The sequence below is a fragment of the Chlamydotis macqueenii genome, chromosome 6 (assembly GCF_036417535.1).
Source record: "Chlamydotis macqueenii isolate bChlMac1 chromosome 6, bChlMac1.mat, whole genome shotgun sequence".
NCBI lineage: Eukaryota > Metazoa > Chordata > Aves > Otidiformes > Otididae > Chlamydotis > Chlamydotis macqueenii.
In genome coordinates, this window is record NC_141561.1 from 30745159 (window position 1) to 30758005 (window position 12847).

A 12847-nucleotide genomic window follows, 5' to 3' on the forward strand; every position below is an offset into this window, starting at 1 on the left:
AGAGCCTCTGGGTCATGGCAGGCGGGAGGGGTATTGGAGTGCTCAGGGAAATTACTGGCACGATAGCCTTTTAAAATAACAAGCTTCCAACTTCTGTTTCGTATGATCTGTTATAAGTCGTCTCGATAGGCAGAAATGACCCATCTCTGCTGCTTTGCAGACTACTACATTTAAACATCTATAGTTCAGGAAATGGCTGTTACTGCTTTTTGGAGTGAAGTACGTGTTTGTGCCATGTCGGGAGCAAGGGGCTGCCTGGAGGAAGCTGGTGGCACGTGCCGTGTGCCGGTAGTTTCTGTAGGCCCTGATCCACGTTTGTGTGTTGTGCCTTTAGCTTTTAGATAATCTGTGGAACTATTGAGTGCGTACAGTTATGCATAAATTTAATCCCATCATTAGGTTTAAGCCTCTTAATGATATTCTCATCTCTCCAACTCTTTTTCTCCTTTTTTTTTTTTTTTTGGAAGTGCTGTGCTGGTTACCTCCTGGAATAATGGCTTTTGTAAAAACTAGATTATGATGGTGTTAATTCATGCTTGCGATATGAAGCTTGTGGTATTTTAAGATGAGGCATGAAAGAATGGGTTAAATCCCTAAAGCTAGTTTCTAAGGCTTTATTATTGCTTCATTTTTCTCTTCTCAGAAATGACAGTCCAAACCAAAATGAACGGACTGTAGCATCAAAAACCAGCCAAACATTTTTCTTTATAAACCTCCTGCACTGTTTAAATGTCGAAACTAAATTTACCAACCTTGGCAGATTTGTCAAAGATGAATAGGATTGCCAAGTGTTCCCAGCTTCGAGTAAAGAGAGAGAGAGAGAGGGAGAGATCTAACAGCTCCTAAAATATTTGCAGCAAGCACCTGGTGGTAACTGCAATTTCTTCTACTCCGTGCACCTACCTTCCTATCCAGCATACTCAGAAGCTTATTACAGTGCCAGAATAGGACAGTCCCAGAATAAACTCCAGCCCCCTGAAGACAAACACTTTTCTACAAAATATCCCCTCTGGGAGAGCCCATGAGAGGTTCTCAGTATTGCAACCCAAATGGTAGCACTAAACAAATTTAATGACTGGGCTTCTTAATTTTTTGAACCAGGGCTTGTTGTCAGAGATCCTGCGTAAAGAAGAAGACCCTAGGACAGCTTCCCAGTCCCTCCTGGTAAACTTAAGGGCAATGCAGAATTTCCTCAACTTGCCTGACTCGGAGCGGGATCGTATCTATCAGGATGAGAGAGAGAGAAGTATGAACCCCAACGTGAGCATGGTGTCTTCAGCTGCCAGCAGCCCAAGCTCTTCCAGAACCCCACAGGTAAGATGCGATCCCTTGTTACCTGTTGTATGGATTAATCCAGAGAAGGAGTTCCTCTCCACCCTTCCCCTTGCCTGATGAGCTGTGGAAATCGTTTTGTGAGGTTTTATATTGGCTGTTAAGAGACATTTAGTGGATTTCAGCAAGATATTGTGATGTTGACTCTGGTTTTAATCAATGCCATAAATGAAAAAAAGTATGTAACATTAGTGCCTGAAAGAGTGCATGTGGGCGTTACGTTACAGGCTGTTGATATATGTCCACTAAATGGCTATTACAGAATATATTCTAGAAAGACAGTGTACATAAATTTTATCTGTATCCATTCATTATGTTCTGCAGAACACAGAAGAAATTTCTGGGCTTGTGGAGAGCTTCATATATGTTGCAATAAAAAGTACGTAGTGAACAGATGTTGACAGTGAATTACATAGACATTGCTAGAAATCAGTGCACTTCTTAATCTGTATAGGAAATCACAGTCCTTGAGTTAGAGATTTACACAATAGTTATTTGAAGTGCAGAACATAGAGATGGGCAGGGTGCTGGAAAGGAAGATGATGCTTTGTAACTCCAAACCACCTGTCATCTCATTTGACTTAACTGCACATGTTTATTAATGTGCTGTTGCCACCCACTTCCCTGGGTAAGTTGTTCCTTTGCGCTAAGAAAGAGCATCCACATTCTACACTGTAATAGTCGTCCCCCCTTTTCCCAGGCTGCTTGCAGTCCCAGACCTACACTCTGAAAAAGCGAGGGTGCTTGCACAGAGATGATGATTAACTCCTGTCATGACATTTGCTTAACTTGAGTTTGAAATTTCTGACTGTGCAGACATGACAGGTCAGTTGTAGGACTTCTCTTGATCTTTAGTAAACAGGCCTCTATAACCCTCCTGCTTTGGTTCTTTCACAGTCACGTAGTCTGCAAAGTCTCGGGCTGTGTTAGCCGTGCTTATACTGAGCGCTTCTCGTATTGAATTCTGTAGCCGCAGCTGCTAAAAACAAGTAAGCATTGAGGGGAGCGTAATTTTACATGCAGACTGATCATTCTTAAGAAAAGGGTGTTGATTTTGTAGAAACTCTTGAGCTTGTTCAGTTTAACCTGGGCGTTTGGGTGTTCCTCACCACAACACTTGATGTGGGGCTCTGAGCAACCTGATCTAGTTGAAGGTGTCCCTGCTCCTTGCAGAAGGGTTGGACTAGATGGCGTTTAAAGGTCCCTTCCAACCCAAACCATTCTATGATTCTATGTCAAGAACTGTTTTCACTGAAAGGAAGTGTATTCTGCCAACCTAAATTTGATGCTGAATTTTTATTACATGGGAAACTCATCGTATACCTCTTATCTCTAGTTACCTTTCACTAAAAATAAAATTGTAAAGGGAACTATTTCAATGTTTAAGTAGTGTATCCACTTTCTGCATTTATATTTATTCATGAAAGAATTAGCTTATTCCTACTCATATTTATTGCAATAGTTTTTGCAACTAGAATCAAATAACAGAAGGAAATGGAGAGTTTAGATGCAATCGGTGAGAATAAAAATTGAATCTGTTGTCCCATCTCATTCCTCTGTCAAAATATGATATTTTCCCATGTTCTAACCACAGCTAGAACATAATAAAAATAATGGAAATATTGCCTGCCTTTTTAAGAGCTCAGCATTTCTAGAAAACCATACTCTAGAAGTATAAAGCAGCCCATTCTTGCCTTATTTTGGCTTGAAGAATCCACTAGAATATTGTGAGGTTTTTAATCAGCAAAAGCAACACACAAAGGTTTGTGTACCCAGTGCTCGCCTCATGCCCGCTGGATAACATTTCCCCAGCCCTCAGAGGGCCAGCACCAGTCAGCACAGGTGCTGTTTTGACAACTTGGACACCTCTGCAAATGAGGCTGCTTCCCAGCTCCCAGGCAGGCAGCACGGCTACTGTGCTTCCCCATATGCCCGGAATTAGTTCTGACGAGACAAATGCCGTCCTCGCATGCAGCGCGGCGATTCCCAGCAGCATCATCTCCCCAGGCAAGTGTATTACCTACACTGGAGCAGGGTGCTTTGGGGCAGGAGTGGTAGGAGCTGTACTGTCCTTTCAGGAATTACGTTAGGGTGCCGAAAAAGTTGGTGGAATGGCATTTGGAAACGTGGTTTCCATAGATACTGATCTCCTGCAGCAGTACTTCTGGGAATGATGCTTGAGTGCACTGGGTAGGAGGGCAGAACTGGCAGATACCTGTGGATGTGCTGGTTCTGGGGCAGTGGTGCAGGCAGGTGTGCGGGCACACAGAGTAACCCAGCTCAGCTCTCCCTAACTCTGAGCCAGTCTCGGGCCCCCCTCACGGGGTGTCCCCTGCTCTGGACCTTCCCTGAGCAGATTGATCCAGCAGACGGGTGCAAGTGCTGTGGGGCAGAGGCTCTGGGCTGTTGGGGTTATTACGTGCACGTGGAAGACCAGCAGTAGCTGCTGAGTTGCAGCGCTCTGGCACTGTGGGTGCAAACACTCCTTTTGCTTTTTTCCCCTCTGTTTGCAACAAGACATTTCAATAAAGGCCAACTCCTTAATGTGAAGACTAGTTTTTAATCTAGGCCTGTAACACAAAATAAGTACTTTATTTTAGTGACTGTGATATTTTGGTTGCCCTGCCTGTTTCGATGATTAAAAATGTCCCAGCTTTCAGGGTGTGTAAGGCTGGCCTTTTTCTGACATGTGGTTGTGGAGCTAGCAGTGTAGGTGACCCATGCAAGATGGAGCTGTATTTTTAAATCTTTCTTTTATGTGCTAATTTTCTTGTTCTCAGGGTCTCAGGCCTCTGTAACAGCCTTTGAGGCCGTGGTGACCTCGGCTGCTGCGCTAGTCAACAGCTCCAGCGACTGGGAAGGCTTTTTTTTATACCCATCAAAGTACTGCAGGGCCTTTGGTAAAATTAAGCTTCATTAAATGAGTCCTGACAGACTTGGACAGTCTTCTTCCTTCCCATGATCTCTCTCTTGTTTTCTTACCACAATCGCCCAATCTCTCATCTGTCAACACTGAATTTCCGAGCATGGTGTCCCTGTTGGTCCATCCGTTGGGCTGTACCCTGCGTGCGTTCATGGCCTATGGATGGTGGTGGGTTGAGCACTGGCCTCTCAGGGCACAGGTGGCTGCAGTCTGCCCCAGCTGCCGTCCAGTTGCCCCTGCCTCAACGCAGTGGGCCGGCCTTAGTATGAGCAGGAAAATTTCAGGCCCTTTCTACGTGGGTCTTGCCTATGACAGGCAGAGAACAAGCCCAAAGGAGTGCCGGCTGAGCTTGGGGAGGGGGAAGGGGGAGGGTACAGGTTGGTTAAAGCTTGCTTTGGAAGTGGTAGGAAGAGCGATTAGTCTAGATTGTTGTCTTGATAGGATTTTGGCTCCATTATAAACGTGGTCTTTGGTACAAAAAAGACGTTAGAGAGAGGAAGGTTTGGATGGCAGCAAAACAGAAGAAGTTCAGAAGGTTTGGTCTTGCCTAGTTAACCTTCCCATTAACAAATAGGCACTTGGGCATGTCTGCCTGGTTAAAAATTAACATCAGATGTACTCTGGCAGGCTTCAACTCTGGCACAAAACCAGGGGCCAGTTGAAAAGTTCTATAATTGGGCCAAATACCTGAATGTCACCAGGGTTTACGGGAGGTTTGGATCTATCGGGAAGTGTGAGCTTTGCCACCTAGGTCACTTTGTTTCCGAAGACCTTTACATCTCAAGAGAAAACAGATTTTTATATCAGTAACCTACATATTTCCCTTAAAAGGTATAAGGGGTAGAGTGATCAGCCCTGGTATCTCTGCTCTTTGAGCTGAGGAAAACAGATGAGCTCTGTCTCTCCAAGGGGCTGCTGGTGCCAGGAGCGGTCAGTGAGCATCGCACCTCCCTTGCTCCCTCACCTGCCAGGGCGTTCTGGGGACCGCCACGGCCGAGGGCTTTAAAATAAGTGTCTTGTAGCAGCCTGCTGAACTGTATTGATAGAAGCCTTGTAGGGGTAGTCCAGCCCCAGGAAAGTACTGGCAGCGTCTGTTATTGTCCTTCATTTGTCACAGAAGCTGATGGGAAATCATTCAATTAAAAGGAGTGCAGTGGAATACACAGAATCTCAATATGAGTTTAGGAGAATGAGGGCAGCACATCAAAGGCATGCCAAAGCCCGGCTTTATGAAATGATTTTTTTTTTTCGTTTCCACTGATTTCCTAGGTGAAATTAGGTGACTGTCTGGCTAGCATAATGATGATAAGGCTGGGAAACCATACATACTCAAATGACATACGTATAGTTTTAATAAAGGATGAGGGAGACTTGAGGGAGTGCATTAAATTGAGTAATAATTTATTATTTAGAGACCTCTACCCATTTACTCATTTTTTCTGGGAGAATTGCCTCTTCCTCCAAGGTGTAGGCCACTTTTAGAGAGGGGGGAGAAGGTAGAGGCTGGTGCCTCTGCCGCAGTAGCTGGCTGGCAAAGCCAACTTCAGCAACTGCCTGCAGCCGCGTGCCCCGGCTACCTGTCGTGTTGTTGAGCTGCTCAATAAACATGCTGGGAGAGGGAGAGGGGGAGAGTTGACAGGGCCTCGCAGGTCCTATAGGAATGCACTGCAATTATTTCCAATCACAATTAACCTGATTAGAATAATGGACAGGAAGTGTCCCTCTGTAGCTAATGCAGTTTGGCATCAGCTGACTGAAATCCTTTGATAATTTCTGCACAGATGGCTGGGCTGAAAGCAGCACTTTTTTAATTATTATTTTCATGGTCTCTTGGTAGGCCAAAACCTCGACACCAACAACAGACCTCCCCATTAAGGCGGACGGCGCCAACGTCAACATCACAGCTGCCATTTATGACGAGATCCAACAGGAGATGAAAAGGGCCAAGGTATCTCAAGCTCTGTTTGCCAAAGTGGCTGCCAATAAAAGTCAGGTGAGTGGCAGAGGGGATTTCATTGTTGCGGGGCTTTTTGGGATTTTGTTTTTAAAGCAAATTCTGGGTTTGGAACTAGACCCATCTCCTCCTCCCACCAATAAAAATACATCTGTTCCTACAATAGTAATAATCTTCATCTCTGGGGAACCTGTCGTGTTTTTGGCTTTTGGCTGTTTAAGTGGTTTCCTTTTCCCTTTTAAAACAGGCTGAGGAAAGGATCAGCTCACAGCCAAGCTTTTTCTCCCCTTTTGTACAAACACGCATGTCTTTTCCCGCTTGTGGTATATAACTTACACCTATGCTAGTGGGTCAAGGACCTTTCAAAATGATGATATCTTTCTCATTTGACAGGTAAAGAAACTATTTTCTTAAGTCATTAACTTAGGGAAGGCAATGGGAAACCACATATTAGGCAGGTGTTTTCTTTTTTTTTGCGTGTTGTATATGCTGCATACGGTATTGCCATGTGAATAATTCACATCAGATCCAATCATTTTTACAGAAAGGCATGAGAGAACACTGCAGTGAGTTCTCCTGGATTAATTTCCACCTTGGGTGTAAAAAATACATGTGGGCAAACCTAGGTCAGGGTGAAATTCTTGAAGAGAATCCATTAATTTAAAAATTTCATCCAACTCTTTAAAAAAATATAATGCACCAGAAGGGATTTTGTGAAAAGGAGGACAGACAGAATTTTTTGTAGGAAGGGCAGCAAGTGGATTGGAGACCATTGGAAGGAGTTGTTTACTCAGTGAGAAAGGCTGCTTCTGATCCTGGATTAAATTACTCGGTTGTGCGAGGAAAGGGCATCAATACGCACACAGAAGTGGACAAATGTGTCTGTGACAATGAGAGAGTGCGACAGAAGTACCTAGATGCATGCACTCTGCAAAATACATGCTTTCTTTTCCTCTGTGCAGAGAAACAACATCATAGTCATTAAAGCAGATGCAAAATAAGAGGCTGAAAGGTGTATAAATGAAGCATCAAAGACTATGAAAGCACATGGGAGAGCCTTGTCCTTGTTACAGGTATTTGTGCCCTGACACATGGAAGTCTGATTCATTTCTCCTTCGTCATTTAATCATTAATTTTCTCTGCCTTTTACTTTCTCTTGTCAGAGTATCGGGGTTACAGTCCCCTCTACCCCCCAACAAAATCCCAGGCACAGTATGAAATACATAAAAGGAAAATACCATGGAACCCTCTTAAACTGTTAAATGCATAAAAATCTCATGTACCACATGGCAAAATATAATGAGAACTGGAGCTGTTAAACGAATAAAGCTGTTAAAAGCATAATGCCACTTGGCACAACTACTGTGCATTTAACGGTTTTCCACTGTGTAATAAATGACATATGTGGTAAACGTGCAGTAAATATAAAAACTGCACAATTGATTTTGCAAACGTGCCCCTTGTTCTTTACTCCATGCAGATATCAAAGTTCCACCCAGAATCCAGAGTGGACAGCTTTTAATAAGGAGTGTTTAACACAGACTGAATGCCAGCCTCTCTGAGGTTTGGCTTAAAATTGCCTGCAAGCTTCCTGTCATTATACCCAGAGGCTTCTTGAAATAGAGAGGGACTGAACCACCCAACAATAATTTGGGTGGCTCACCAGCTTCGGTCTGTGCCAGCTTGAGTGCGCTTCTCTGGCAGCATTGCACACCAGCACCAAAACAAAAATAAGCCCCGTCGTCTTTCACGTGGAAAAGGAACAGGGCAAATTTTGAAAGCCAGATGCAAAGTGTTAAGAACAGGATCCACAAATGTTATTGTTTAAAGCAAAGTTATTGCACATAAAGGTTTTGTTTCTTCAGCAGCAGCGAATAAAGAAGCGTTTCTAAGGCTGATGTTTCTTTTGTTTCACAGCCCTGCCAAGGCAATACTGGCTCCCTGGGATGACCCAGCATTCGCCATGCTGAGATGTCATAGTGCTCTGCTGGAGCATGAAAGTGCTTTATGGGGGCACTGGACAGCAGGGACAGAGAAGCCGCAGCCAAGCGCCATAGCGGTACGGGGCTTCCCCTTGCCCCAAAGCCCACCTGTGTGCCTGCCCCCTGGCCTGGCTTGGCATGCCTGTGGGGTCCCGCCGCTGGCTGGGGTGCCCTGTGGCACTCCAGGAGGAGTGCCAAAAGCAAGGACACAGCTGCTTGTGTAAGGGAGAGCCACTGGCATGGTGGGATGGTCGGCGTGTTGCCTTAGGTCTAGCTTGCCTGAAAACCAGTAGTGGGGCTTTCCCAGGTCAGTTGTGCCAGTCGCGGGTACTTCTGGTGAAGATGCTGCTGATTTCAGCAACTGAGTTTCATGGTGGGAAGCACTCATTGAAAACCACCCATGTTTGCGGAAGAGAGAGTTTGAAAGAGGGGAAGAAAGAGCTAGTCTGAGGGTTTGCTTGGACTCTCCGCCAAGGTTCGTTCACTTGTTGTTCTCCACAGGCCTGGCTTGCGTTGCATTGGCTTCCTCTATTATTCCCTCACCCCAGACTACTGAGAGGCTTCCAGTTTGCTAACAAGGCATGTGTTATGTTGGGCGCTGTGGTTCTGTCAACAGCAATCCACGGTGCTGTGAGATCTTCACAGTTTTAGCAGCCAGTGAATCTCCGACAGGGCTGTTTTGACATTTTATACACAGGGCTGTATGTCATGTACCCAAGAGAGCATCCAGAGCCAATGGAGGCCTCATTTCATCTTCTGTCTTCGTACAGGAAGAGTGGTACCCACTGAGAGCAGTTATTGCAAGTGGCATCATCTACTGATGGAATTAATTGACCTCTAATTTAACAAGTAGCCATCTTTATACTTCAGTCATGGCAGAGTCTCAATTCAGCAACTAAAGGGAAGGGCAATTGCTAGAAACTGAGGTTACAAATCACAGAGCTCACAAGTCAACATAAATGCAAGGAACAGGGCCTCACAGAGGTACCAGCGTAGTGTGGTGAGACTTCTTTAAGGGAATCCATCTTCATAAAGATCTCAAGCCATTCATTTTAGACATTGACTTGTTAATCACTTACTTATCTTAATATGCATTTTATTCCTTGCAACTTGTATCTAGACGTTTTTAGTCTGGTTTGTGAAGTGCTGTGCATCCCTTTGTATTTTTGAAGGCAGCAGGAGCTGAGGGCCTCAGTGTCCTCCAAACACAGCCTCCAAAGCTGTCATCCTATTTTAGTTGCCAGCTGTTAGCGATGCACCCACTGGACCTCACGCTTCTCTGGGGATCCTGCCTGCTAGTGCCCTTTGTCCTTGAAATGGCTGAACCTGGGACCTGTATTATCACACTGGGAGTGTTTCTGAGTGCGGCCAGAACACCAAGATTTGGTTTCCAGCCTGCACTTTGGGCTCTCCTGGTTGTATTTAATTCACAAGGAGATGGGTTTCCAGTGTGCCATTTCAGAGGGGTTTGGGTGGCCTGGGTGTCTCCAGAGCTGGGCAGTGGGACAGACAGAAACTTTGACCTTGGGTCACTTCGGGTTTGGACTGTCAGTTGTGAAAACTGGCTTCTACATCCAGTTCTGCAACTGCTCTGCAGTCCACCTTCAGGAAAACCATTTCCCCTGTGACCACATGCCAGCGCTTCTGTAATACTGTGCAGCAGCATCGCCTCTCTGACCTCTGCTAATGAGAGTCCTAGCACAGGCTGTGCTGGGCTCAGTTTTTTTCTTAGTCTGTGCAAAATGAGTTTAGGAATGTAGTTCTGTTCATAATAAACAGTCACTATCAAAATAAACAGTGGGCATAGCTGGCTGGAGCCCTTGTTGACAGTCTGAGGGATGGCAATATTTGTATGAACGTGTAGACTGAACTCCCACAGGTCTCCCAGGGCAAGAGACTCTCCTTAATCAGGCTGAGGCAGCATGGGGAAGTGGGGCACGTGCTGCTGGGGATCTGCCCCGGGTAGGGCAAGTGGAAGGGTTTGACCTTCACCAGTCCAGTGAAAACAAAAAGTAAACCCTGGAAACTGAAACTCTTCCTCAAGGGCCTGGAACTTGTTCCAGTTGCACCACAGTAAAGCAAGAGAGACCCCACAGAGCAACATTTGAAAAAAAAGTTAAGTTGGCAAAGCTCTGGTCTGTCTCTGTCTCTGGTTCGTATCTTTGCCCTATTTAAAAATGAACAAACAAAAAATAAATTTGACCCGGGGTGTGGGGGGTGGAGGCTAGGGACAGAAAGCCCCTTCAGTTGAGGCCCTTCAGGTTAAGAGAAATGCAGGGCTGTGAACAGAAATCACAACGACAGTTCTTCGCCTTTCCTCTGACTTTTCCTTTTCACGCTGAGATCCCTGCCTCGTTGCCAGGATGTCTGGCAGCCTGTTCACTGGCCAAGGGGAGTGTTAGCCCCCCAGTAGGAGCCTGTGCTAGATGGGTCTCAGCACCATGGCCACCTGCCCAGGCCCTCACCTCCCACCCATGTGCAGAGAAGAAAATAGAGCTACTGCGAGAGGGATGAGCAGCATCACTCTGAGGCAGCGTTAGCTCTAGAAACCCCTTATTTTCTCATTCCTTCTCTTTTCTTCCCAACTTATATGCCCTTGTATTCCATTGATATGATGAGGAGAGGCCTTCTCTCCCCCTTTTAGCTTATAATAGGTATTTTCTGTGCCTTTAAACTAAATAGCTTCCAGTGATGATGAACAACAGCTAGAAAAAAGAGCTTGTGGTGAAGATGCCTAGTCTATATAGTGTATGTGTATCGGGCGCTTCTTACTGCTCTAGCATCTCAGTGCCTTTATGATGCTGTGAAGCCCTACAGCTGAGGCATATTTTGGTGTTCTTGTTACATATGGAGGAAATACAGAAAGTCATTTCTCTCCTTGTCCGAACTTAAAGTTTCTTTGAAATACCTTTGGATGTTAGCTTCTTTTTTATACACTTCTGTATGCAGTCACAGTGTGACCCCCATCCAGGACAGCATCTGCAGCATCTGTTAGGCTCTCGGCAGCTGAGCAAAGCAGGGACAGTTGTGGAGCTGGGGCTTTGCTCAGGAAGTCCTTGGCAGACCTGGGAGCTGATGGCAGGCTGCTTGCCCTAACCACAAGCCCACACTTTGTCTCCAGTGTGGGGAGAAGCTAGTTGGAACTTGGCATGCTGGAAATATCCTCAGTGCACAGCCTCCTTTCCTCTGAGGCCAAGAGCTGTAAGCAGATGTGGTGTTCCCATGAATCTAAGACATGTCAGGGCTCATGTACCTCAATGATTTTTTTGTCTTGTTTTGTGTTTTATAAGGGTGGTGAGAAACTGGCCCTCATGAAAGTGCCTTGAGTTTTGCCTCTAATTTTTGGAGAAGGAAAAGTACCAAGCATTTGGGAAAATCCAGTCTGTTGGGTGATTAACCTTGAACTGTATCAAAACGCTCCAAGTAAAGCTTCTCAGGTTCAGTCCCACTCCCCCGGCCCTCATCAAGAATTCATTGAAGCCATGACAGAACTCTCCGTTACAGTTAGTCTTTTATCCATTTCAGCTTTCTTGATTAGGTTATCTTGAACCATTAGGGGGTTTATTTATTTTAATAGACACTTATTGGATTCATGGAAAGAGAGTTTGGCGACTAAGGAACAAGAGCTGAATATTTTCTGGCTCATTTCACACTGCAGAGTCCCAAACTGAGTGGAGGAAAGGGAGGCTGAGGAAGTGTGTCCCGAGGACTCCTGTGATCCTGTGTAGAAAGGGAGCTTTCTCTGGGGAATGCACCATTTCTTTCCTAATCTTTCAAGACTTGCATCGATCATTGCTGGTTTTTTTTTTTCCTTTTGTCACATATGTTGACATTTTCTGCACTGATGATGTGGGTGAGGAAATGGCCTTTTACATTTATTTTTGAAATTTATTCCTGAATCACTCTTACTGAAAACTCTTCATTTGCCTACTCATGCTTTCACTGGAGACCCCAGAAAATGTCAGCGTAGAAAACTAACTGTATTATTATTAATAATTTCAGTGTAACTACAGGGAAGCACAAGGTCAGTTTGATTGCAGTTTTATCCAGGCTGGAAGTGCCTCGTGGTCCAGCCTGAGCAGACAGGCTGCCTGTCACTGAGTCACCACGGACACCCAGCTGCCACCTCCTGCGATGGCTCTCAGTAAAGATGCTGCTGGAAGTGTAAGCGCTGTCCTGTAGCCCCAGCGTAACTGAGCCTGAACTCTTCCCAGATGCCCACTTGTCCTTTAATCAGAAATTTGGTCCTTGGCTAACTGCAAGTCAGCGGATCTGCAGGAAGCAGTTTTGGGGACCAGGATATTTGTGCATACCTTTGTTGAGCTCTGGAAAACCTGACTGTGTTTCAGTCAGGTACCTCTGGCTACCAGAGCAGCCTCCCCTGCTCAAGGGTAGGCCTAGCAAAAGTGAAAGGGTCGAGCTGCTAAAAAGGGCTCAGGGATAAGCGGCAGAGAATACGGCTTGCGCTTGCTGCACCAGCTAACTGTCCCTCAAGGGGGTTTGAGTGCACCAAGGCTGATGCTTTGGTGGAGTAAGTATGCTGTTTCTTTAACAGCATAAAAGCACAATGGGAATGGCTGGCTTCCTGCAGATTTTTGTTGTTGTTTGCTTAGCTATGTGGAAATGTATTTGATTAGGAGACTGAGAGAGAGGTTA

At 45.4% G+C, this 12847-nt stretch overlaps 1 protein-coding gene across 2 annotated transcripts in view; it reads left to right on the forward strand.

Annotated features, from left to right (window-relative positions):
* The window catches only part of SATB2 (SATB homeobox 2), a 127784-nt gene that overhangs the window by 87649 nt on the left and 27288 nt on the right, over positions 1 to 12847 (forward strand). For both annotated transcript variants that reach the window (XM_086750980.1, XM_086750979.1), the window contains exons 8-9: positions 1102 to 1314; positions 6093 to 6248. In XM_086750980.1, the coding sequence (XP_086607106.1) occupies positions 1102 to 1314; positions 6093 to 6248 (369 nt within the window). The remainder of the gene's footprint in view (positions 1 to 1101; positions 1315 to 6092; positions 6249 to 12847) is intronic.